We start from the raw sequence: 27,830 nt of genomic DNA on the forward strand, positions 1-27,830 counted from the left end.
AGTGCTGCCTAGGGCGGGGGGCCACCAGGAGTCGTACCATGCGGTGGGAGTGGGGCCGAGGATGAGGACCTCCGTCTTGTCGGCGTTCAGTTTCAGGCGGCTGTCTGTCATCCAGTTCGCCACTTCCTTCATTCCTTCATGTAATCTGGTCCTGGCTGAGGTGGGGTTGTTTGTGAGGGATAAGATGAGCTGGGTGTCGTCGGCGTATGATATTAGGTTGAGTCCGTGTTTGCGTGCGATGTTGGCCAGGGGGGTCATGTAGATGTTGAAGAGAGTGGGGCTGAGGGAGGATCCTTGAGGTACGCCGCAGATGATCTCCGTGGCTGTGGATCTGAAGGGGGGCAGGCGGACTCTCTGAGTCCTTCCGGAGAGGAAGGAGATGATCCATTCGAGGGCCTTGCCTCTGATGCCGGCGTTGCTGAGGCGTCGTATCAGGGTGCGGTGGCAGACCGTGTCGAAGGCTGCGGAGAGGTCCAGGAGTATGAGGGCCACGGTCTCACCCTTGTCGGTCAGGGCTCTGATGTCGTCCGTGGCTGCGATGAGGGCGGTTTCGGTGCTGTGGTTGGTCCTGAAACCGAACTGTGTGGGGTCGAGGGAGTCGTTGGTTTCCAGGGCGTTGGTGAGTTGAGTGTTGACAATTTTCTCAATCACTTTGGCGGGGAACGGCAGGAGAGAGATGGGCCGGAAGTTTTTGAGTTCAGTGGGGTCTGCTGTGGGTTTCTTTAAGAGGGCGTTGAGCTCTGCATGTTTCCAGCTCTCCGGGAAGGTGGCGGTGGTGAGGGAGGCGTTGATGACATCTCAGAGGTGCGGTGCGATGATGTCGTCGGCTTTGTTGTAGATGTGGTGCGGGCAGGGGTCCGATGGGGATCCGGAGTGGATCGAGTTCATGACGTGGGTGGTCTCCTCGGTGGTGGTTGGGCTCCAGGTGAGGATGGTGGTGATGTCGGTAGCGGGTTCCGGGGGGGGGGTTCGCGTCGGTGGTCGGGAAGCTGTTGTATATGTCGGTGATCTTGTGGTGGAAGAAGGTCGCGAGGGAGTCGCAGAGGTCCTGTGATGGAGGGATGGAGTTGTTCTCTGCGTCCGGGTTGGAGAGCTCTTTGACGACGCCAAATAGTTCCTTGCTGTTGTGGGCGTTGTTGTCAAGTCTGTTCCGGTAGGCTGTTTTTCGTGCGGCGCAGAGGTGTTGGTGGTGTTGGCGGGTGGCGTCCTTGAGAGCTGACATGTTCTCTTCGGTCTGGTTGAGGCGCCACGTCTTCTCGCGGGCGCGGCATTCTTTCTTGGAGTCCTTGAGGTCGGGTGTGAACCAGGAGTTTTTCTTGTGGTTGTTGGTGCTGGCTTGAGTTTTCAGGGGGGCCAGGAGGTTGGCGCAGTCGGAGATCCAGTTGGTGAGGTTGTTGGCGGCTTCGTTTGGGTCGGTGGTGCTGGTGGGTCGGTTCTGGGAGAGGGTTGATGCGAGCTGATCCGTGGTGATACGATTCCAGTGTCTTCTTGGTGGTTGCTGGGTGTGGTGGTGCACAGTGGTCTTCTTGAAGATGAAGTGGACGCAGCTGTGGTCCGACCAGGTGAGTTCAGTGGTGTGGCTGAAGGTGATGTGTTTGCTGGAGGAGAAGATGGGGTCGAGAGTGTGTCCGGCGTAGTGAGTGGGGGTGTTGACTAGCTGATTCAGTCCCAGGTTGGCGAGGTTGTCCAGTAAGGCGGTGGTGTTGTTGTCGGTGAGGTTCTCCAGGTGAAAGTTGAGGTCTCCTAGGAGGATGTAGTCGGTGGACGAGAGTGCGTGAGGGTTGACGAAATCTGCGATGTCTTCTCTGAACTTGGTGCGGGGTCCTGGTGGTCTGTACATGAGGGTGCCTCTGAGGGTGGTCTTGGGGTCGCTGTGGATCGTGAAGTAGAGATGTTCGGCGTCGGGGAGTGAGTTGTCGGTGTCGGTTGAGATGCGGATGGAGTTTTTGTGTGCGATGGCGATGCCTCCTCTGATGCGGTTGGTGCGGTCTTTCCGGATGATTTTGTAGCCGTCGGGGATGGCTATGGCGATGTCGGGTGCCGAGGAGGGATTCATCCAGGTCTCGGTGAGGAAGGCGATGTCCGGGTTCGTAGAGTTGAGGAGGTTCCACAGTTCGATGGCGTGCCTGTGGACGGATCGGGTGTTGACCAGGATGCAGTGGAGATAGCTTCCGGGGGGGTCGTTCTTGGCGGGAGCGGTGCTGGTCCGTAGGCAGGTGAAGTGACAGTTGCTGCAGGTGAAGGGTCCGTGGGTCTGTTTGGGGTGGGCGCAGTGGCAGCCCGGAGTGCGGCCGGGGTTGAGGTTGACGAGGGTGGCGGAGTCGTAGGTCAGGCGGGGGGCGCGGGGGCCAGGGGTTCGGGCGCTGTGCGCGGTCCGGGCGCAGACGGGCTTGCCTTAGGCGCGCCTTCGGCGCGGCCGCCATTTAAGGGTAGCCGGGGAGGCGGGGTCAGCTGGGAGGCGGGAGGAGGGCGGGTAGGGGGAAAAAAGCGGCAAAAAGCGGCGGGAAAAAGGCTCCGAAGGCGAGGAGGCCTAGAAAAATGACAAAGTGCCGAAAAGGCGCAGAAAGCAGGAAAAACGAGGGGGAGACGGCGGGAGGGCAAGGGGGGCGGCACTCAGAAGATGCAGGCACTCGGGGATACAGAAGGAAAAAAGGGGAGCGCGATCACACAGCACAGGCACTCGGGGATACAGAAGGAAAAAAAAGGGAGCGCGAACGCAGACAAACGGCAACACAGACACTCGGGGCACAGTCAGCGATGCAGGCAAAAGAGAAGGCAGAACAGGGGATCTGGATCTGGTGGCGCTGTGAGGACAGGGGAGCGACCTACCCTGGGGTATGTGTATACACATCCTTCTTTTTACCTGTAAGTGGTTTCGGATTTTCATATTAACCAATCTATCACACGCCGTACATTGTTTCCTAACCCTATCACAGCAGCTGAGAGAGCTCTGCATTCTCTTGATGTTAAAAGAGTGCTTTGTTTCTATTTAGACAAGTCGAAGGATATTAGGAAGTCGGCCCTCCCACCCCATTTTTTTTTTTTTTTTTAATACACTATGACACTTTGAGACAAGGCTTGGTGGCTTCATCAAGATGGATAGTTTTGTGTATTTCTTTGTGCTACCAAACTGCTAATAAACCGTTGCCACTCAAAGCTAAAGCTCACTCTACAAGAGGGAAGGCAGAAACTACAACTTGGGTCACACAAGTTCCAATCAGATGCCTGTAAGGCTCTCACTTGGTGGTCTATACACACACGTTTAAAAGACATTGTTGTCAAGACACAGACACTCAGGCCGAAGCAAAGTTCGGGCAGGGAACATTGAGGAATCTGTTTAAGTAATTCCATGTTTTTGGCTTGAGGTTTTGGTTCACAACAGTGTGTTTATTACAGTTAGTATGCACAGGGAATTTACTATGTACACATACCTGACAGCCGCAGTAGATGTTCTTTCTTTCTTTTTGTTTTTTACTTCAGCTTGCTACCGTATTCACCGTTTGACTATCAATGAAGATCGTACAGTGCAGAAGAAAAATGACATACCTATAATCCCAGTTTTACATTGTAGGTATTTTTATTGAGGTCATAAACGTCTCTCTCTCCGCCTCGGCTGTCAGCGCATATGCGCTGTGAACTTCATGTAAAAAAAGATCTGACACTCACAGCAAACTGCAAGTGCAGTGCATTGTGGGGTAGGGTGATTCTGAGATTCTTAAAGGTACAGGCTGCTTTTTGAGTTACTATCAGTGGTAGCCTATCAGGCTGCAATTTCTCTTAATGCTGTTTGTACATAGCCAGCCTTTTTTCCATGATGAAGGGACAGACTACACTGAAACTTTATGGAAAATTATTTCAGTGATGAACTTTCTTAAATCTCTTTTTCCTAAGGTACAAGTACATATTAAAGAAGGTGTTCCGGGATCCACACTGGCAGTGGGGAATTATTCACCATTTATGACTTCAATGAAGATACCCATGATGCAACTAGGATTACAGGTATGTAACCTTTCCTTTTTCTCTAACTATTACCACTTCGAAAAGTGGTAATAGGTAGGGAAAAATATTTCTAAGTTTCTATTTTTTATATCTTAAAAAACAAATTACAGAGTTTTGCAGTACTGTCTCAGGAGTACCATGATACAAAAAAAAAAAATCAATTTACAAACGAAAGTTAAAAAATTTAAAATACACTGTAGTAGCCTATACTTTACAAACACAGGGTACTACAGTGTATTTTCTATATTTAAACCTTCACAAAAAAGTCTAGTGAGTACTGTGGTAATATCTACAAATTAACTCACTACTTAAAAAAGTGGAAATAATTTGCAATGCTCCCTAACTCTTGTAAAATATATGGAAAATTATAAATAAATGTCTCAATCTATTAACACTTTAATAAAGTGGTAATAGGTAGGGAACAACATTAACATCTACTATTTGCCTAGATCCAAGACCTTAACCAAGAACGCAGTGTACCACTGCAAAATGCATGAACGCAGCCAAAATGTGGCTGCCTTTTATGTTTGGTAAACACAAACATTGGCAACTCACATACTGCCTTATCATATGCATTTAAGGCACAGTTACTGTGGTATATCACAGCACAATATATAAGTATTTTAAAATGTATAACCTTACCATAACAAACTATTCACTCATACTACCAAAATGATAATTTACAACAAATAATTTATTTTCCTGCAACATTACATTGTCATCCTTTAACACACTTCCAGGCTACGTCTTTTTCAATTAATATACCCCACTGTACACCACTCCACTCTACTCTACACTGATCCTCCATATGCTATTACACTCTATGCACCTCCACTCTTCGCCACTCCACTATACGCCACTCCACTCTACACTAATCCACTGTACGCTATTGCACTCTACACCACTCCATTTTATGACACTAAAGTGTACGCTACTACAGTGTATGCTCCTCCACCCTACGCTACCATACTGTATGCTATTGAACAGAACTCCACTCTATTACACTACTCTACGCTACTCCACTCTACAATCCACTGTACGCTATCACACTGTACATTACACCATTGTCTGCCACTCCACTGTACACAAATCCACTCTACAACACTACTCAACTCAGTTTACACTAATATACTCTTTTCTATTAGACACTACTCCACTGTAAACATCTACGGTACTCCATCTTATGCTACTCTATACCACTCAACTGTATGACAGTCTGTCCCACTCCACTCTATCATACAGGGCCATGCTCTACACCACTCCACTATGCAACACTTTAATTCACTCTATCACACTCTACTCTGCGACACATTCCAACATTCTGTAACACAGCAGTCCAGTCCACTGTAACACCAAAACACTTTACTCTACTGTATACTACGACAATTCATTCTACTTGATTCCACACTACTGTACTCTAGAACATGCTACTCCACTCTGTGCAATGTCACTCCACTGGACTACACTACACTCTACTCTACTCCACTGCAGGATACTGTACCCCACTCTATGACACTGCACAACACTCAACTTTACACTTCCCCACTGTACTCCACTTTATGCAACTCCTCTCTACAAGACTACTACACTCTGTACCACTATACAACACTGTACTTTACTCTATACAACTCCACCCCAGTACAATACTCTACTGTACCCCACTCCACTGTAGAACACTCCACTGTACCTCATTCCAATCTACTCCACGATAGTACACTCTACGACAGTACACTTTATGACACTCTCCTCCACTCTACTAAACCACAATCCACTGAATGATAATCCACAACAGTAAACAATTTCAAAACTTTTATTTTTATTAAACATGTTTAAAAAACCATTCAATTAAAAAAGGTTAAACCTTTGTTATAGTTAGAAACACTTTATGTAATCTTTCTATACAAACCATACAAACCAAACTTGAAATAAACAAAAATTAGAAATTCTTAAGTTATGGTTAAACCTTAAAATTATCATTGACACACCTTTACATTAATATAACTTTATTTGTTCTTTATGTACAAACAGAAGCAAAAGTACACAAAAAATTTTCTTTCTAAACTTATACCTTTAATTTATAATTTACACAACAACTTTAAATTATTATAACGTGTGCACCTCCAAACAAAGTGAATTCGAAATAAAAAGATTTGTGTACTTTAATTTTTGTTTGTACATAAAGCATACATATAATTATGTAAGGTAGTGCATAAATGATTAATTTAAGGTATAATCCTAACTTAAGAACCTAATGTTTCTGTGTTTTAAGTTTGGTCTGCATAGAAAGAATAAAGAAAGTTTTCTGAACTGTAACAAATGATTTATAATATATATATATATAATATAGTATATATATAATATATAGTATGTGTGTGTATATATATATATATATATATATATATATATATATATATATATATATATATGGAAAATGTCACTTACCCAGTGTACATCTGTTTGTGGCATTAGTCCCTGCAGATTCACATGCTGTGCACATCCCGCCATCTGGTGTTGGGCTCGGAGTGTTACAAGTTGTTTTTCTTCGAAGAAGTCTTTTCGAGTCGTGAGACCGAGGGACTCCTCCCATTTCGGCTCCATTGCGCATGGGCGTCGACTCCATCTTAGATTGTTTTCCCCCGCAGAGGGTGAGGTAGGAGTTGTGTATGCTAGTAATAGTGCCCATGCAATGGAGTAATGTACATAATGTAGTTTAAAGTAATATATTTACAAATATACAGATGTTCAAGATCAACTTCTAAACGGCTACAGGCTCCCGGGGAGGCGGGTGGGCGCATGTGAATCTGCAGCGACTAATGCCACGAACAGATGTACACTGGGTAAGTGACATTTTCCGTTCGGTGGCATGTGTAGCTGCAGATACACATGCTGTGCATAGACTAGTAAGCAGTTATCTCCCCAAAAGCGGTGGTTCAGCCTGTAGGAGTTGAAGTTGTTTGAAACAATGTTCGTAGTACTGCTTGGCCTACTGTGGCTTGTTGTGCCGTTAGCACATCTACACAGTAGTGTTTGGTAAATGTATGAGGCGTAGACCATGTAGCTGCCTTACATATTTCGGTCATTGGAATATTTCCTAGAAAGGCCATGGTAGCCCCTTTCTTTCTAGTGGAGTGTGCCTTTTGTGTAATAGGCAGATCTCTTTTTGCTTTAAGATAACAGGTTTGAATGCACTTAACTATCCATCTAGCAATGCCTTGTTTAGAAATTGGATTTCCTGTATGAGGTTTTTGGAAAGCAATAAATAATTGCTTAGTTTTTCGAATTAGTTTTGTTCTGTCAATGTAGTACATTAACGCTCTTTTGATGTCTAATGTATGTAGTGCTCTTTCAGCTACAGAGTCTGGCTGTGGGAAGAACACTGGTAATTCTACTGTTTGATTTAAGTGGAACGGGGATATGACTTTTGGTAAAAATTTAGGATTTGTTCGTAGAACTACTTTATGCTTGTGTATTTGAATAAATGGTTCTTGTATGGTAAATGCTTGAATCTCACTTACTCTTCTTAAAGATGTGATGGCAATTAAAAATGCAACTTTCCATGTTAAGTATTGCATTTCACAAGAGTGCATGGGCTCCAAAGGTGGACCCATGAGTCGTGTTAAGACAATGTTGAGGTTCCATGAAAGAACTGGTGGTGTTCTTGGTGGTATAATTCTCTTTAGACCTTCCATAAATGCTTTTATGACTGGTATCCTAAATAGAGAAGTTGAGTGCTGAATTTGCAGGTAAGCTGAAATTGCTGTAAGATGTTTCTTAATGGAAGAAAAAGCTAGCTTTGACTTTTGCAAATGTAGTAAGTATCCTACGATGTCTTTGGCAGATGCGTGTAAGGGTTGAATTTGATTATTATGGCAGTAATAAACAAATCTTTTCCACTTATTTGCATGCATAGCAATGTCTAGTGGTAGGTGCGTGTAAGGGTTGAATTTGATTATTATGGCAGTAATAAACAAATCTTTTCCACTTATTTGCATGCATAGCAATGTCTAGTGGTAGGTTTCCTAGCTTGTTTTATGACCTCCATACATTCATGTGTAAGGTCTAAGTGTCCGAACTGTAGGACTTCAGGAGCCAGATTGCTAGATTCAGCGATGCTGGATTTGGGTGTCTGATCTGTTGTTTGTGTTGCGTTAACAGATCTGGTATGTTTGGTAGTTTGACATGGGGGCACTACTGAAAGGTCTAGTAGTGTTGTGTACCAAGGTTGTCTTGCCCATGTTGGTGCTATTAGTATGAGTTTGAGTTTGTTTTGACTCAACTTGTTTACAAGATATGGAAGGAGTGGGAGAGGGGGAAAAGCGTAAGCAAATATCCCTGACCAACTCATCCATAACGCATTGCCCTGAGACTGATCTTGTGGGTACCTGGATGCGAAGTTTTGGCATTTTGCGTTTTCTTTTGTTGCAAATAGATCTATTTGTGGTGTTCCCCAACTCTGGAAGTAAGTATTCAGTATTTGCGGGTGAATCTCCCATTCGTGGATCTGCTGGTGATCCCGAGAGAGATTGTCTGCTAACTGATTCTGAATTCCTGGAATAAATTGTGCTATTAGGCGAATGTGGTTGTGAATCGCCCAATGCCATATTTTTTGTGCCAGGAGACACAACTGTGTTGAGTGTGTCCCTCCCTGTTTGTTTAGATAATACATTGTTGTCATGTTGTCTGTTTTGACAAGAATGTGTTTGTGGCTTATTATGGGTTGAAATGCTTTTAGCGCTAGAAATACTGCTAAAAGTTCTAAGTGATTTATGTGAAACTGTTTTTGGTGAGTGTCCCATTGTCCTTGGATGCTGTATCGATTGAGGTGTGCTCCCCACCCTATCATGAAGGCATTTGTCGTTATTTCATATTGTGGCACTGGGTCTTGGAAAGGCCGCCCTTTGTTTAAATTTATACTGTTCCACCATTGAAGCGAGGTGTATGTTTGGCGGTCTACCAACACCAGATCTAGAAGTTGACCCTGTGCCTGTGACCACTGTGATGCTAGGCACTGTTGTAAGGGCCGCATGTGCAACCTTGCGTTTGGGACAATGGCTATGCATGAGGACATCATGCCTAGGAGTTTCATTACCATTTTGACTTGTATTTTTTGTTTTGGATACATGGCCTGTATTACATTGTGAAATGCCTGAACCCTTTGTGGACTTGGAGTGGCAATCCCTTTTGCTGTGTTGATTGTCGCCCCTAAGTATTGCTGTGTTTGACACGGTATAAGGTGTGACTTTGTGTAGTTGATTGAGAAACCTAGTTTGTGGAGGGTTTCTATGACATACTTTGTGTGTTGTGAAAATTTTTCTAGCGTGTTGGTTTTGATTAACCAATCGTCTAGGTACGGGAACACATGTATTTGCTGCCTTCTGATATGTGCAGCTACGACTGCCAGGCACTTTGTAAAAACTCTTGGTGCAGTTGTAATTCGGAATGGCAACACCTTGAATTGGTAATGTATCCCCTGGAATACAAACCTTAAGTACTTTCTGTGTGAAGGATGTATCGGTATATGGAAATATGCATCCTTTAGGTCTAGTGTTGTCATGTAGTCTTGTTTGAGTAGTGGAATTACGTCTTGTAATGTCACCATGTGAAAGTGATCTGATTTGATGTAGGTATTTAATGTTCGGAGATCTGATATAGGTCTCAGACTCTTGTCTTTTTTGGGTATGAGAAAGTACAGAGAGTAAACTTCTGTTCCTTTCTGGTGTTTTGGTACTAATTCTATTGCTTCTTTTAGTAGCAATGCCTGAACCTCTAGTCCTAGAAGATCTATATGTTGTTTTGACATATTGTGTGTTTTCGGTGGGACGTTTGGAGGGAATTTGAGAAATTCTATGCAATAACCATGCTGGATAATTGCTAGGACCCAAGTGTCTGTTGTTATTTCCTCCCAATGTTTGTAAAATTTAGTTAGTCTCCCCCCCACAGATGTTATGTGTTGGGGATGTGTGACTTGGAAGTCACTGTTTGTTTTGAGGAGTTTTGGGACTTTGGAACTTTCCTCTGTTCTTTTGCAATTGTCCCCCTCTATATTGTCCCCGAAAATTTCCCCGCTGATACTGGCTCTGGTAAGTGGGTCTTGTCTGTGAGGTTGTGGGTTCTGTGCTTTGTCCTCGAAACCCCCCTCTAAACTGTGTCTTTCGAAATGTGCCTCTGCCCTGTGGGGAGTAGAGTGCGCCCATGGCTTTGGCCGTGTCAGTGTCCTTTTTAAGTTTTTCGATCGCAGTGTCCACCTCCGGCCCAAACAACTGCTGTCCGTTGAATGGCATATTCAGCACAGCTTGCTGTATTTCTGGTTTAAATCCTGATGTACGCAGCCATGCATGTCTCCTTATTGTTACTGCTGTGTTGACAGTTCTAGCAGCTGTGTCTGCAGCATCCATTGCTGACCGTATCTGATTGTTGGAGATACACTGTCCTTCTTCTACTACTTGCTGCGCTCTCTTTTGGAACTCTTTGGGCAAATGTTCTATAAAGTGTTGCATTTCGTCCCAATGGGCCCTATCGTATCTGGCTAACAAAGTCTGTGAATTGGCAATACGCCACTGGTTTGCTGCTTGTGCCGCCACCCTTTTGCCTGCTGCGTCGAATTTTCTACTTTCTTTATCTGGAGGTGGTGCATCTCCTGAAGTATGTGAGTTCGCTCTTTTGCGCGCAGACCCTACTACAACTGAGTCCCGTGTTAGCTGTTGTGTGATGTACACGGGGTCTGTTGGTGGCGGTTTATATTTTTTCTCCACTCTTGGAGTAATGGCCCTTCCTTTTACAGGCTCTTTAAACACTTGTTTGGAGTGTTTTAGCATTCCGGGTAGCATAGGAAGACTTTGATACTGGCTGTGTGTGGACGATAGTGTGTTAAAAAGAAAGTCGTCTTCAATGGGCTCAGCATGCAGGCTGACATTATGAAATGCCGCTGCTCTCGACACCACCTGTGCGTAGGCTGTACTATCCTCTGGTGGCGACGGTCTAGCTGGATAACATTCAGGACTATTATCTGACACTGGTGCGTCATAAAGGTCCCATGCGTCAGGGTCATCTTGACTCATTCCTGTATGAGTTGGGGATTGCATCATTGGTGGAGTGGCTACCGGTGATGGTTGCGGAGAGCATTGTGGAGATGGTGGCGGGGTTACTTGTTTAGCCACCTTCGCCTGTGGCTGCTTGTCTTTTTCCTGAAAGGCAAGTTTGCGTTTCATTTTAATCGGAGGGAGAGTACTGATCTTCCCTGTTTCTTTTTGGATATGGAGCCTTCTTTGTGTATAGTCTGGCTCTATTGTTTCTAGTTCCTGTCCAAATCTATGTGTCTTCATTTGTGTGGACAGTCCTTGTTCCTCAGTGTAGGAACTTGTTTTCGGTTCCGAGGCTGGATGTTTCGGTATCGAAACCTTTTCGGCTGCATTTTTCGGTTCCGACGAAACCTTCTTTCCTTTCGGCGTCGTGGTCTCTCGGTGCCGACCCATTTCGGTGCCGCTATCTCGGTGCCGAACCTGCTCGGAGCCACTATCTCGAGCCCGAGATTGCTGTGTGGCGGTATCTCGACCGGAGTCGGATGACTTCGCCCCCAGCGTGCCCTTTTTCGGTGCCGATGATCGGTCACCTATTTTTCGGGTTAAGCCATGGCCTGTTGGCGGTGGGGTCCCCTGGGCTTTAGTGGTTTTTTCGTGAGTTTTGTGTTTCGACGTCTTACTCACGGTTTTCGGCGTTTCTTCGGGATCGATCTCACCCGAGTCCGATTCATGGATGGAGAATGTTTCTTCCTCCTCCTCGAAACGCTCTTGTCCTGTCGGCGCCGACGCCATTTGCAGTCTCCTTGCTCTTCGGTCTCTTAGTGTCTTCCTGGACCGAAATGCTCGACAGGCTTCACAAGTATCTTCCTTGTGTTCTGGTGACAAAAACAAGTTACAGACCAGATGCTGATCTGTATATGGATACTTGTTATGGCATTTTGGGCAGAAGCGGAATGGGGTCCGTTCCATCAGCCTTGAAGAGACACGTGGCCGGGCCGACCAGTCCCCGACGGGGATCGAAAAAACCCCAAAGGGCCACCGGAGCTCTTCAAAAGTCGGTGTCGATCTGTTGTAACTAACCCGATACCGAACGCAAACAATACCGACGATTTTCCGAGATTCTAACTAACTTTCCGACCCGAAACACGGAGCGAAAAGGAACACGTCCGAACCCGATGGTGGAAAAAAAACAATCTAAGATGGAGTCGACGCCCATGCGCAATGGAGCCGAAATGAGAGGAGTCCCTCGGTCTCGTGACTCGAAAAGACTTCTTCGAAGAAAAACAACTTGTAACACTCCAAGCCCAACACCAGATGGCGGGAAGTGCACAGCATGTGTATCTGCAGCTACACATGCCACCGAACATATATATATGGAAAATGTCACTTATCCAGTGTACGTCTGTTCGTGGCATGTTCTGCTGCAGATTCACATGCTGTGCATATACTTTCGCCATCTAGTATTGGGCTCAGAGTGTTACAAGTTGATTTTCTTTGAAGAAGTGTTTTTGAGTCAAGGGATCGAGTGACTCCTCTTCTTCGGTTCCATTGCGCATGGGCATCGACTCCATGTTAGATTGTTTCCCTGCAGATGGTAAGGTAGGAGTGATAGAGTATAAAGAAAAGAGATGTCCATGCTAATGGAATGTTAAATATATATATATCTACTTATGTACAAAGAATGTTAACTTAAACAACTACAGGCTGCCGGGGAGGTGGGAGGGTGCATGTAAATCTGCAGTGGAACATGCCACGAACAGATGTACACCGGGTAAGTGACATTTTCCCGTTCGATGGCATGTGTAGCTGCAGATACACATGCTGTGCATAGACTATAAAGCAGTTAGTCCTCCCATAAAAAGCGGTGGTTAGCCTGTAGGAGTTGAAGTTGTTTGAAATAATGTTCTGAGTACAACTTGACCTACTGTGGCTTGCTGTGTTGCTAAAACATCTACACAATAGTGTTTAGTAAATGTATGTGATGTTGACCAAGTAGCTGCTTTACATATTTCAGCCATTGGTATGTTTCCTAAAATAGCCATTGTAGCACCTTCTAATCCTTGTTTTGAAATGGGGTTACCTGTATGAGGTTTTTGAAAGGCTACAAACAGCTGTTTAGTTTTTCTAAATGGTTTTGTTCTATCTATATAGTACATTAGTGCTCTTTTAATGTCTAATGTATGTAGAGCTCTTTCTGCCACAGAATCTGGCTGCAGGAAGAAGACTGGCAGTTCCACTGTTTGATTGATATGAAAAGGTGATACTACTTTTGGAAGAAATTTGGGGTTAGTTCGTAGTACAACTTTATGTTTGTGTACTTGTATGAACGGTTCTTCAATAGTGAAAGCTTGAATTTCACTGACTCTTCGCAATGATGTAATTGCGACTAGGAAGGCAGCCTTCCATGTTAAGAACTGCATTTGACATGAGTGCATAGGTTCAAATGGTGGGCCTATAAGTCACGTAAGCACTATGTTTAGATTCCAAGAAGGAACTGGAGGTGTCCTGGGTGGAATGATGCGTTTTAAGCCTTCTATGAAGGCTTTAATAACAGGAACTTTAAATAAAGAGTTGTGCTGTATATTTTGTAAATATCCTGAAATTGCATTAAGATGTATTTTTATGGAAGAGAATGCTAAATTTGATTTTTGTAAATAGCATACAATATCTTGTATTGATTCTGTAAGAGGGGCAATCTGTTTAGATTGAAAGTAGTATACAAATCTTTTCCATTTGTTGGCATAGCACTGTCTAGTAGTGGGTTTTCTTACTTGCTTAATCACGTCCATACATTCTGATGGTAGATGTAAATACCCAAACTCTACGACCTCAGGAGCCAAATCGCCAAATTGAGTGTGTTGGGATTTGGGTGTCTGATCTGCCCTTTGTTTTGTGTCAACAGGTCTGGCCTGTTTGTGAGTTTGGAGTGTAGTACTACTGATAGGTCTAATAATGTTGTGCACCATGGTTGACAGGCCCACGTTGGTGCTATAAGTATCATATTGAGTGTGTTTTGATGCAATTTGTTGACTACAAATGGAATGAGTGGGAGAGGGGGAAAAGTGTAAGCAAATATTCCTGACCAATTGATCCATAGATCATTGCCCTTGGATAGGGGATGTGGGTGTCTGGATGCGAAGTTTTGGCATTTTGCGTTTTCGCTTGTGGCGAACAGATCTATGTTTGGTGTTCCCCATTGTTGAAAGTATTTTTTAAGTACTTGAGGGTGAATCTCCCACTCGTGTGTTTGTTGATGATTTCTGCTGAGAACATCTGCGAGTTGGTTGTGTATCCCTGGAATGTATTGTACTACCAGGTGAATTTGGTTGTGTATTGCCCATTTCCAAATTTTTCGAGCTAGGAGGGAGAGTTGGGACAAATGTGACCCTCCTTGCTTGTTTAGGTAATACATGGTGGTCATGTTGTCTGTTTTGATTAGGACATTCTTCTGAGTGAGAAGATGCTGAAAAGCTTGGAGTGCTAGGAAGACAGCTAACAACTCTAAGTGATTTATGTGTAGCTGTTTGTGTTGGGCATCCCATTGTCCTTGGATGTTGGGATTGTTGAGGTGAGCTCCCCAGCCAATCATTGATGCAGCTGTTGTAATTATGGTCTGAGGCACAAGGTCTTGAAATGGCTGCACTTTGTTTAGATTTGTGGAATTCCACCACTAAAGGGACATGTATGTTTGGCGGTCTATCAACACTAGATCTTGAAGTTGACCGTGTGCCTGTGACCATTGTAGTGCAAGGCACTGTCTGCATGTTTAGTCTTGCATGTGGAACGATTGCAATACATGATGCCATCATCCCTAACATTTTCATGACAAATCTGACAGTGTACTGTTGACCTGTCTGTATCTGTGCGATTATATTTTGGAATGCTTTCTTCTTTGCATGTTTGGACTTACTATTGCTTTTTGAGTATTTAGAATTGCACCTAAATAGTGTTGTATTTGGGCAGGTTGTAATTGCGACTTTTGGTAATTTATTGAGAACCCTAGCGTGTGCAGGGTTTGTATTACGTAACGTGCATGGTTTTGACACTGCGTATGACTGTTTGATTTTATTAGATAATTGTCTAGATATGGAAAGACATGTATATGTTGTCTTCTTAGCTAAGCTGCGACTACCGCTAGGCACTTTGTGAATACCCTTGGAGCTGTTGTTATTCCGAAGGGTAACACTTTGAACTGATAGTGCTTTCCTTGAATGACAAACCTGAGATATTTTCTGTGCGCCGGATGGATGGGTATATGAAAATATGCATCCTTGAGGTCTAATGTTGCCATGAAATCGTGTTTTTGCAATAGTGGGATAACATCCTGCAGAGTTACCATGTGAAAGTGTTCTGACAGGATGTAAAGGTTGAGGGTCCTGAGATCTAGTACTGGTCTAAGGGTGCCATCCTTTTTGGGAATCAGGAAGTATAGTGAGTAAACTCCAGTCCCAACTTGATGTTGTGGCACGGGTTCTGTTTGTTTGAGTAACAGAGATCTGACTTCTTCCTGTAACAGACTGATGTGTTCTGTGGATAATTTGTGTGGTTTTGGTGGAATGATTGGGGAAGTTTGTATCAATTCTAGGCAATAACCATTGCGGATAATTGATAGTACCCAATTGTCTGTGGTAATGTTTTGCCAATTGGTGTGGAACGTTTGTAGTCTTCCTCCCACAGGGGAAGTGTGGAGTGGAAGGGAATGAAACAAGTCACTGTTTAGTGTGCTGTGAGGTTTGTTGAGATGTTTGATATTTCCCTCTACTTCTGGGATACGGTCCTCTATATGTGCCCTTAAAACCACCTCGTTGGTATTGAGGTTGGTAGGCGATATGGATGCCTCTGCTGTTTGAGCTCTAAATCCACCTCTAAACTGAGGTTTCCGAAAGGATCCCCTGTATGGTGTGGTGTATAGTGCACCTATAGCTTTTGCGGTGTCTGAATCCTTACACAATTTTTCAATTGCAGTGTCCACTTCTGGGCCGAAAAGTTGTTTTTTGTTGAACAGCATATTCAACACTGCTTGTTGGATTTCGGGTTTGACACCCGAGGACCTGAGCCATGCATGCCTCCTTATTGTTACAGCAGTGTGGACACTCCTGGCAGCTGTGTCTGCTGCGTCTAGGGCAGACCTAATCTGATTATTGGTGATGGCTTGCCCTTCCTCCACTATTTGCTGTGCCTTTTTTTGATGTTCCTTGGGGAGATACTGAATTATGTCTTGCATCTCATCCCAATGGGTCCTGTCGTATCTAGCCAACAACACCTGTGAGTTGGCTATCATCCAATGATTGGCTGCCTGGGATGCAACTCTTTTCCCTGCAGCATCAAATTTCCTTCTCCCTTTGACTGTTCACCTAATGACTGTGAGTTTGCCCTCTTTCTGGCAGCGCTTACTACTACTGAGTCTGGAGGGAGTTACTGAGTTATGTATACAGGATCAGAGCGAGGTGGCTTGTATTTCTTCTCTATCCTGGGAGTAATTATCCTTGCTTTAACTGGCTCCCTAAATACTTAATCAGCGTGATTTAGCATGCCGGGGAGCATAGGGAGCGACTGGTATGTTGAATGTGTGGAGGAGAGTGTATTAAACAAAAAATCGTCCTCCAATGGTTCAGTGTGCATGGTGACACTATGGTATGCTGCAGCCCTAGCTAAAACTTGATTGTACCCTGTACTATCCTCAGGTGGTGAAGGCTTAAAAGGATAGCAGTCTGGGTTGTTGTCGGGAATTGGATCTGGATCATAAAGATCCCATGGGTCCACATTGTCTTGTTGCGAGTCAAAGGTATATGATGGTGACTGCATTGGTGTAGGACTGGTAGGAGGAGAGATATGCAGGTGTGGAGAGTAAGGAGGAGAAAACTGAGGAGGTGGTGGTCTCTCTTTTGGCTTTGGTACTTTAGCTGGAGGCTGTGTAGTGTCCAATTCCTCCTGAAAGGCTAATTTCCTCTTAGGTTTTAGAGGAGGTACTGCCAGGATTCTGTTGGTTTCTTTGTGGATATGAATCCTGGCTTGCCTTTCGTCCATTACTTCAAGTATTGGCTGCACTTGGGAGTCCTCTTCAGAGGTTTTGTGGCTTTCTTTGAGTGTCTTAGAAAGTCCATGCTCCTCTGTGTAACCTGCTCTTTTCGGCTCCGAAGCGGGCTTGTTCGGTATAGAAAAAGATGGTGTAGTGGATGTTCTCGGCTCCAAAAGGGACCTCTGAAATTTCGACTCCGAAGAGTGGTGTTTGCTCGAGTCGGATACGGAGCCTTTCATTGACTCCGAAGGTTTCGGAGGAGTGGCCTTTTTCGGTGCCGATCTGGCAGTTTGGTCACCGGATGTCTTCTCTCGGGTCGAGCCATGGCCTTCCGGCAGTGGCGTACCCAAGGCCTTATATTTCGGTCGTTGTGATGGTACAGGGGCAGGCGTACTCACGGGTTGTCCTGCCGTGACCGGTCTGTCTTCCTCGGATTCTTGGTCAGAGTCGGAACCTCGAACGGCGACTGCTGTCTGCATGATCTCTTCCTCTTCAATGTTGAGATGTTCGGAGGTTTTGGACACCATCTCGAGCCTTTGTGCTCTTCTGTATCGAAGTGTCTTTTTTGATCGGAAGGATCGGCAGGCCTCGCAATTTTCTTCCCAATGATCTGGGGAAAGGCAAAGATTACAAACGACGAGTTGGTCTGTAATAAGGAAATTTGGCGTGGCACCGAGGACGGAATCGGAATGGAGTCCGATCCATGAGGCTTCCATTCAGTCGGCCCGACTAGGCCAGAGTTGGGCGCGTAGAGATGTCTTTTCCGACGGTACCGATGTGTCAATGGAAGATGTAAACCTGATCGATACAATACTGACGAAACTAAAGCAGTTTCAAAGATTTCCGAATCGAACTATCAGAGAGAAAGGAAACACGTCTGAACCCGACGGCGGAAAGAAAACAATCTAACATGGATTCAATGCCCATGCGCAATGGAACCGAAGAGGAGGAGTCACTCGATCCCGTGACTCGAAAAAACTTCTTCGAAGAAAAACAACTTGTAACACTCCGAGCCCAACTCTAGATGGCAGAAGTATATGCACAGCATGTGTATCTGAAGCTACACATGCCATCGAACACATATATATATATATACCATTTTGTCCCAAGGCCTTTGAACGTCTGTGGGATATAGGGTAAACTGAGAGGACCACTCACCACATTCTGCAGGTTGGGCCTACATTGTGTGCTACACCACTGGTGGAGTTGTCAACATGTTAATAGAACTGTATATTTTATGCCTGAAATTTAAAGCTGGAAGACTAGAACAACGCGACAATCTTACAGAGACGGTAAGGCAATCTACTAGCAATGTACACTGAGTAAATATTCAGAGCTTTTTACTGCGAAGAGGGGTTTGATCCTGCATAATTTAAGTTTTGATAATTTTTTGGCTAAACGTTTTCTGGTGATACTTTTCATTGCTGCAGCATGTGATATTTTAATTACTGTATGCCTAAGATCATGGTTCTAAAAGGTGCACCCTTTTTGCACTCCCCTTTCAATTTGCAACCTCTTCCTATTGACGTCGTACTGAACTCATTTAGATTGCAGTAAGAAGGAGACTGATTTTAAGGAATTTTTACAAAGAAAGACTGCAAAACCAGAATAACATTTCTACATGTGAAGTGAAGGGAAGGGAGTAGTATAGAAAAGCTGCAAAATGTAAAGATCTCTCTTAATTCTCAAGTACCACAGAATTAAACAAAATGATCGCATGCAACATTAATTGGACCTCAGTATAAATTACATTTCTGTTTATTTGTTTTGTAATAGAATGATGTGGGTGATGAAACTGCACATTAAATGAAAATCTATGCTTTCATATGTTAAAAGCAGTGAATTTTGTTCACCGTCAACCTATTTGTTTTTATTGTTTAACGTTTACTTTTCTATTGTTCCTTTACATTGCCTCAACCAACAAGGGTTCTAACAGTTATCTCTGCATAAATGTTTACAGCTTCACGTGCCTACGCCTACCTAACTGTTGTAACTGAGGCTTCAAACATCAATGCATGCTGCATGCACCTTAAAAATATTGTTCTATCGTTGCATTCAAAACAAAAACCAATACATTTAAAAAAAAAAATGAGCAGTGACTTCTTGGAGTAGAAGTCTTCGTTCACAATGCACCTATTTGAAGCATCTGAAGCATCACTTGTCCCTTTTTCCCTGTGATGGTCCTGTGAAATCTCTTTCTTCGCCTGTGACTGCCCTCTATCACCTCTTAACTCTTGAGGCTTACCAGAAGTTTCTTTTTCACAGTGAGGTACCACTGCAAAACGCAGTAAAAACTGATCCTTCCTAGGGATCTACTGCCAGCTTCTCTTGTCACTATGTGGTCCCCCTCCTCTAAACGCTGCTAGATAAGTGCGAGTTGCAACACCACTTCACTTGCCTGTGCATGGGGCCCAGGTTCAGTGGCTGTTGCCTCGTTGGTCTATCGGCCGAAAAATACACAGAGCTCAGATGCCCAAAATCTCAAGTGCAAGTGTGCCAGCAAACGAGCACGGGGCAAGCTGCGTGGAGAGATGTACGTTTGAGTGGGCAACTTTTAAACCAGTCCTAGGTTGGCTCACACTCTGTGCCCACTGTCCAGGTTGGTGACTGGATGACCTGTTAAGCAACATTACTGGCTGTCAAAAAGTTCCTTTAAATATATGGACAAACTTCACCCATGAAGTGATCACTTATGGATAACGGATATTCACAAGCAATAACAAACAACTGTGTAAACAGTGAGCAAGTGGTTATTTTAATGCATTATTTTTTTAAAAGATCGACCAGTGCCTCTGATGGCATCGCTAGAATGTTTCCTTGCGCCATCCTTCAAGCACAATCCTTTAAGCGCATCAAGAAAAGCTCTGGCCCTGACTCCCAGGTGAAACCATATGGACCTATTATTACTAAACACCAATCGAATCGTGATGTAATCATATTTCCATATGGCTTTAAATAGGTTTAAGGACTTTAGCTATACACTTCCTAAAAAGGAAATCTACTATAGAGAGCACCCAATTAGTAAGTTCTGATGGCATCTCGCTGTCTGCAGACTTTCATCTTATAAACTTTTCTTTACACTGTTTGTGGATGCAGTATCTTCATAGTGCCACATTTGTTTAATATCGTCACAAAATGATACCCAGATAATGTCCTGGCTGAGGAAAGCCAGCCAGGACATTATCTGGGAATCATCTTGTGTAACAGAGTAATCATTTATGTGAAATTCAAACAAACAAAAATCCTATATTCTGAGAACAGTTGCATTTTAAAGGGTTGTATGGATTGTAACTGACCTGTAAAGTCCAATCCAGTCTGCCTTAATTCTGGAGGTGAGTTGAGGCCCTGTTTTTTCGAGTGTTTTTATAAACTCATCTTGAATGAAAGGTCTCAGCTGGGGTGGACTCTTTGAAAGAAACACAAAATGAGGAAATATGTACAAGAAGCACAGACTGAACAACATAATACCGAAACAAAGTACACATGCATGTAGGAAAATCACTTTTGTACCTTCCATGGAGATATCGTTTTTTGTAAAGGCATCAGGCTTGCCACATATCGTTCCTGCAAGGAAATGATTAAGAAAATGAAATCTTGCAGGTAAAACTAACGGAATTTAGCAAACATTTGACTAGTCCTATAAGAGTGTATTTACGTATGCAGAATATCACAAACAAATAATATAAGTGAAGCTAAATGCAAGTTCAACACTCTTTTTTTTACGTAAAAATATTCCCCTATTCCCTCCGGAGATTGCTAAATATGAAAAACGTTACGCACCTTTAACAATTAGTTTGCAAGCTTGTTGTGTTGTACATCATGTGCTCTGCACACGCCTGCCATATAGTGCAGGTGCAGAGGTTGCAAGGTGTTTGCGTTCCAAGTAGAGTTTTCCGTTTCAAGGGGACTCACTATTCCTCACAGAAACCAGGCAGAACACACTACTTTGGATTGTGTTTTCCCCCAAATGGAGGGGAGACATTATTTCTAGTGTTGAAAGGCAGGATAGTCTAGCTGTACTGGTGTATTGTGAATTTCATATGTTTAGTATGTACCAGTTGAAACATCGCACTATGAGCTCATATTCGGGGAGGTGGGAGTCCTATGTAAATCTACAGCAAAATAAGCTGATTGTTACAGGTGAGTAAAGTTTTCCGTTTGCAGTATGTGCGTTTGTAGATCACATGCTTTGCATGGATGAAAAGAAGTGCCTTGAGAGCAAGAGCGGAATATGTTTGAAATAAAGTTTAAGGACAGTTTGTAAAACCTGGTGTCCAGGTGGGCATGAATATACACACAATAATGTATTGTGAAAATGCGAGTTGTAGACCATCAGGGGCGTAGTTTGGCCAGTAAGACTGAGTGGTGTGAGCTTTATACTCTCCGACAATCACACTGGAATAATGTTAATCATTATTTGAGAAGCAGCACTTGAGGGGGTAGCTTACGGGTCAGTGAAAGGGAAAGGAGTGTGGGGGTTACTTAAAAGACAGTATTTTGTAAAATAACCATGTTTTAGGACCTTTAAAACAGAGACGACAGTGTGTGTGTGAGAGGGGGGGGAGAAGAGAGGGATAGAGATAGAGATAGAGAGAGAGAGAGAGAGAGAGAGAGAGAGAGTGTGTGTGTGTGTGTGTGTGTGTGTGTGTGTGTGAGTATTTAAGAATTCCAGGTGAAATCCGACAGACACCATACCATACCCAACTGACAGCTCCTGTACCAAACTATGTATTAAAAATACATTTAGTATGGCGGTCTAACACCCCAAGTACTCCCCCACCCCTGTAGCTACGTCCATGTAGACCATGTTGCAGCTTTACAAATGTCGGCAATTGCAATACTGCCAATAAAAGCCATAGTGAGCACCTCTTGATTAGAATGTGATCTGAGCACAATATGTAGAGTGCAGATGGGTTTGGCATAATACATTTGGGTGCCTTCACTACCCATCATGCAAGGCATGGTTGGAAGAAGTTTTTCATACAACAGGCTTAGCAAAGGGTAGGACATTTGCTTTGCCTCTCTAATTTATTCAGTGATATCTGAAGTGTATAAGGGCTGGTAAATCACTAAGTCTACAAAAAGAAGTAGGTGCCTGCAACAAGAAAAAACACTTTCAATTAAAAAGCTGTAGTGCACTAGAGTGCATTAGATCAAGCCAAGTAAGGACAGCATTAAGGTCCCATGAGTCACCTAAAACCTTTCATAAAGCCTAGTAGAGGTGGACTCTGGGCCTGCCTTTTGCAGGTGCAATAAGTAGTAGATGGTGTCTTCTATTGAAGTCTGTAGGGGCTGATAGTTGAGACTGATACATTAGCTGACAAATCTTATCCATTTTGCTGCACAGCCAAAGCTCTTGTAGTAGGTTTATGAGCCTCTTTCAGTACTAGCTTGCATTCTTCTGGTAAATGAAGGACCCTGAAGTTTAAGACTTCTGGCCCAAATCGCAAGATGCAATGTCTTGAGATCTGAGTGGCAAATCTGAAAGTGATGCTATATGACTAGGTCAGTCTGTAGAGGCAGTTTCCCATGTGGATGTATTGAAATGTCTAGGAGTATCGAGTATCATGACTGCCACACCCAGGTGGGTGCGATGAGGTTGAGCCTTATAGACGCCTGCCTCATTTTCCTTACTTCATTATGGGATCAGTGGTAGTGGAGGAAAAGCATAGGCAAACTTCACCAATACTCATCCACAAAACCCTGCCCTAGACCTGTGAGTGTCAGTACCTGGAGATAATGCTTTGGCATACTGTGTTCTACAGAATAGATAAACTGTAGGGATCCTTCAATGTGGAAAGAACTGGTGACTTAGTTGAACGTTCATTTACCATTTGTGTAGTTGGTGATGTGTCCTGCTAAGCAGATCCACAAAGTTAGTGTTGAACGATACTCTAGTAGGAAAGAGACTTGATGTCAAATGGCTCAATGCCCTATCATTTTTGCTAAAATGAACATTCGGGGTGAATTAATGTCTCCTAGTTTTTGAATGTAATACATGGTGTTTATGTTTGGGTGGATAAGCACTGTCGTCTTGTGAATAAAAGTGAAATGCTCACAGTGCAAGTGTATGTCCATTAGTTCCAGGAGATGAATGCAGAGCCTTTGTTGCTGAGGATGCCATTGGACTGAATTGTGAGATGGACCATATGTGCTCCGTAGCATGTAAGGGAGGCCTTTGCGTTAATCATCATTTATGCTGTGGGTCAAGGAATGACCTGCTCAGTAGCAAGCGCTTGTTGTTCCTCAATTTTAATTTCTGCTGAATTCTGTGTTACACCAGCACTAGATCCACCACTCACCAGTCACTTGCGACCATTTTCCGGCCAGGCAATCCTGTAGCAGGCGCGTGTGCAAGGGCGCTTTTGGGACTACAGCAATGCAATACATCATTTTCAGCAGTTTCATGATCATTCTCACTGTCAGAAGAAGCAGTGTTTGTTGAAGGGGAAGCAGTCATGGAATGCCATCACTCTCTTGTTCATGGGGTAGGCTTCGCCAATTACTGCGTTCAGTACAACTCCCAAGAAAAGCTGTAATTGTTGGGAAGACAGGTGCATTTACTGTGAAGTTTAATTTGCAGATAAGAGATACTGCTTTTTGAGTGTGAGCGAGGCACTGCTTGTAGCTGTTTACTATCCAGTCGTCCAAATATGGAAAGACATGAATGGCATTGCAGCTAAGGTCTGCTGCAGCCATCATCACCCATTCTGTAAACACCTGTGGAGCTGTCATGACTACAAAGGATACTCACTAGAACTGATAATTATGTTAACTTACCACAAACCAGTGTTAATGGTAGTGTGCTGGGTGAATGGGGATGTGGTAGTAGGCATCCTTGAGATCGTGGGATGTAATCCCCAGTTCAGAGCAGCAGAATGATGTCCTGAAGAGTTGCCATTCTGGAAGTGCTCTGACACAATATAGTGGGGCTTAAAGGCTGGAGATTAAGTAGCGCCCTGAGCTTTCTGTTTTTCTTTGGGGTTAGCAAGCATAGGGAGTATATCCCTTATTCCATCTGATGGGTTAGAACTGATTCTATAGCTCTCTTTTGGAGCAATGCCTTCACTTCTTGCAGCAGCTTTTGATGTTCTTGGCTGATGATGCAACGGCAAGTTGGTATTTTTGGTGACATGTTATGAAATTACAAGTATTATCCATGGACGACAATGAACAAGACCCACTTGTCTGTGGTTACCTCTTCCCACCGAGGAAGATAAAACATTATCCTTCCTCTGATAAGTGTTGTGAGATCGGAGGGATATACGGGAGGTCATTGTTTTGAGGCAGAGAGGCCCTTGCATTGGGCTCTTGGCCTGGCAAACTGCGTTGGCAACACACCACTGAGTGGCCTTCCCGATAGCTACTGTTTTGCCAGCTGTGTCAATTCTCCAGCATTCCGTTTTTGGAGGAGAGGCATCTCCAGAGCTCTGGGCAAATTACCTTTTTTTGGCTACATGGAACACCAGAGAGTCAGGAGGTGTGTGGCCCCTGATGAATAAGTGGTCGTCTGGTATCGCTTCATATTTTTTCTCCACCCTAGGAGTGATGACATGTTTTCACTGGGTCCTTGAAATTCTTTACTGAGCACTTGTTTATGCTTTTTAGCATTGTCAAGACCAGCTGTTAGAAATGTTTTTTTTTTGGCTAGGATATGCGCCTCAGCCAGGCAGAACCCACCATTCTAGTCAGGGCAAGTAAGTTACACACCAATGATAACCTGTGCTCAGTCCCTGGTAGCTTGCCACAGAACTGTCAGGCTTATTCTCAGAGGTCATGTATGAAGCATTTGCATTTGATATCAGGCTGCAAAAGCACTAGAGTTATAAGCACAGAGAAATACCCACTTTCTAAAAGTGGAATTTCCACAATGGTAATAAAAAAAATAATCCACCTATATGAATAAGAAGGATTTCTCACTACCATTTCAAACATACTAAACATGCCCACGCTATTCCTCATAGATCAGAAGATACCACTTAGACATATGTCAGGACATTACCAATGCAATCCTATGAGAGCAGAAGCACTCACAATAGTCAGAAACTAAATAGGCTATTTGTCACTATTAGGACATGTAGTACATAAAGACACATGCCCTATCTTTTACATACATAGCACAATGCCCCATGGGCTATGATAGGGCCTACCTTAGGGGTGACTCAGGGGTAGTAAAAAGGGAGTTTAGGCCTTGGCAGGTAGTTTGACTAGCCAAGTCAGTGTGGCAGTAAACTGTGCACGCAGGCCCTGCAGTGGCAGGCCTGAAACATGTTTGAAAGGCTACTCCTGTGGGTGGCGCAATCTGCGTTACAGGTCCACTTGGTAGCATTTAGTTCACTGGCCCTGGGTATATGGTATACCCCTTTGCAAGGGATTTACAGATAAATTAAATAAGCCAAAAAGGTCTAAACCATGGATTAGCAGTAGTAAAGTGCCCGCAGTCCTAAAGCCAACAAAAAGAGGGTCAGAAAAAACAGAGTAGAAAGGCAAAAGATTTGAGGATAACCCTGCAGGTAGGGCCATTTCCAACACCAGCACTGAGTGCACTGTTTTGGAAAGCATCTCTACCATGAAATCCTCCATGTCCTCCATTATAGTGATTTGACCTTATAGTGGTTAGCCGCCCTTTGGAAGACCTCATGGTATAAAGTGGTATTGTAAGATTTCAGCAGGTAAGGCTTCAGAGATGGGTCTTCCTGGGAATCTACACTGTAATCCTCTTCAGGGTCATCACCATCAACAAAAGGAATGGGCTCCTAATACTAGTCTAGAAGATTCATGGTAGGTTCAGGAGTCAGAATGTGTGTGGGATTACTGTGCCAGTAAGTGAGGCTACACTAGTGACTGTGCTGGTTGGATTCTTTCCTTAGGCATTTTGTGTCTTAGGTATAGGAAATGATCTCAATTCTTCCACTATAGCCTCCTCAAATGTGAGCCTTGCTATCTCTGCGAATGGTAGACAAGATGATGTTTGTAGCGCAAGATGTGCTAAGAAGTAAACTGTGACCGGATTGCTACATATTTTTTATTGCCAAACATCAGGCTCTTCCTCCTGTTCCTCTGATGGTGTGGACTCACTGGGCATTGAGTCCAGTTTCGATGCAAACTTCATAGTTGAGCTCAGTTCTGAGGCAGGCATATCTGTATCTCGGTGCCAGAATGGGGTCCCTCCTTGTCAAGGTTGGAGTTGCTGGTGGTGAGGCTTCATCTGAGCTGAGATACGCTTTTGAGGCCAAGATGACTCTAAAACAGGTCTGGTGCAGACTGTTGATACCTTCTGTGCCACGCCTTGAGTCTCGAAACAGGACTGTCTCAAGGCTGATGTCTATTGTGGAGCTGGGGTTCCGCTCGAGGTCAAACCTGTTGAGAAGCTCCTCGATGAAGGAATACTAGGTGTAGTTTATCTCCTGGGTGTGGACTTCATGAGAGACTCTGGGGAGTGATCTCCAGTAAAGTTAGGTTCCTCTTAAGTCAAGTCATGTGAACTCCAAGCCCGTAGGCCTCTTCGGGTACTACATGGGTGTCCCTTTTCACCATTGCAATATGCTCTCTCAGTGTCTTCCACATCAAGCTCAGTCAATGGCTCAGAAAATCCTCAGAACCACACTTTGCAGGTTGTTCTTTGAAGGCCTGGCAGGCCCGTTTTATTTCTAAGCAAAGGTTGCAGACCATATTTTAGTCTGATCAATGGAACTTGATGTTGCATTTAGGACAAAACTAGAAGGGCTTTTTCTCCATAAGTCCCCTTCCCACCAAGAATCATTCTCATATGACTTGGCCTTAATATCTTCTGGTCAGATTTTATTCTGAAGTGGACAACTATGTTAAGGTGTCCTTTTGTTCTGCAGGAAACAGGTTCAGGTATTGAAGTCCATGACTGCCTTCTGCAGCACGACGATCAAAACTAAAAGGTGGGAAAAACAATCTAAGTTAGAGTCTTTGTCCTGGTGTGATGTACGTTTTGGGGAGGAATCATGAGTCACCTTAAAACTGAAACCTCTACTTTAAAAAAAACATCATACAGAGTCTGACCCAAAAGAAAATGGCAGGAGTGTGCAAAGAAGATTGATTATCTGCAGCAGCACATGCTGCAAACCTATAATATTTTAAGATCTATTTCTTATCATGTTCATCAATTACATCTTCTCAGGGAAGGCACATGGATATGGATGTACTACTTGCTTCACATTGTTAAAATGAATAAATTCCCATCAATTGTATGTGTCACCCTTACAAAGTTTAAGAGCAGAATCAGCTGCCTACAAAGGTTGGTGGCTGCCCTATGTGGCCAAATTGCAGGAACGTGTGCACTGCAAAAGCAATGTGGCTGTATTATCTCATCTTGAAGTTGCAAACCTGTAATATTTCAATAACTACTCACTAACATGCTCATCACTGATATCCTCTCAGGGAAGGTGTACGGATAGGGATGAACTACTTGTTTCACATTGATAAAATTAATATATTCCCACCAATCATTAGTGTCACACTTACAACGTGTGAGGGAAGAATCAGCTGCCTACAAAGGCAGGTAGATGCCCTCTGAGGCCACATTGCAGGAATTTGTGCAATGGGAAAGCAATGCTGATGTATAGTTTTTGTTGAGAACCTAAGAATCAAGGTGGTTTATTGCTGATCTGACAGTTCTTGTTAGTTATAAAGAAACCCTGGTGCACACCAGTGGAACATGACTGAAAGTAAAGTCTGTCAAAGCAATCACTTAAAGGAAATGATTGAAAAGTCTTCTTACAAGGTTAGCTGAATGGAGTGTCCCAACCATGATTGTATTGGGT

General features: G+C 43.8%; 1 protein-coding gene across 1 annotated transcript in view; it reads right to left on the bottom strand.

Annotated features, from left to right (window-relative positions):
- Positions 1-27,830, bottom strand: part of DENND6A (DENN domain containing 6A) — a 292,813-nt gene that overhangs the window by 18,057 nt on the left and 246,926 nt on the right. The window contains exons 16-17 of the mRNA XM_069206473.1: positions 20,548-20,601; positions 20,334-20,443 (exon numbers count right to left, since the gene is read on the bottom strand). Of these exons, the coding sequence (XP_069062574.1) occupies positions 20,334-20,443; positions 20,548-20,601 (164 nt within the window). The remainder of the gene's footprint in view (positions 1-20,333; positions 20,444-20,547; positions 20,602-27,830) is intronic.

Source organism: Pleurodeles waltl, chromosome 9 (assembly GCF_031143425.1).
Source record: "Pleurodeles waltl isolate 20211129_DDA chromosome 9, aPleWal1.hap1.20221129, whole genome shotgun sequence".
In the NCBI taxonomy this organism is placed as follows: domain Eukaryota; kingdom Metazoa; phylum Chordata; class Amphibia; order Caudata; family Salamandridae; genus Pleurodeles; species Pleurodeles waltl.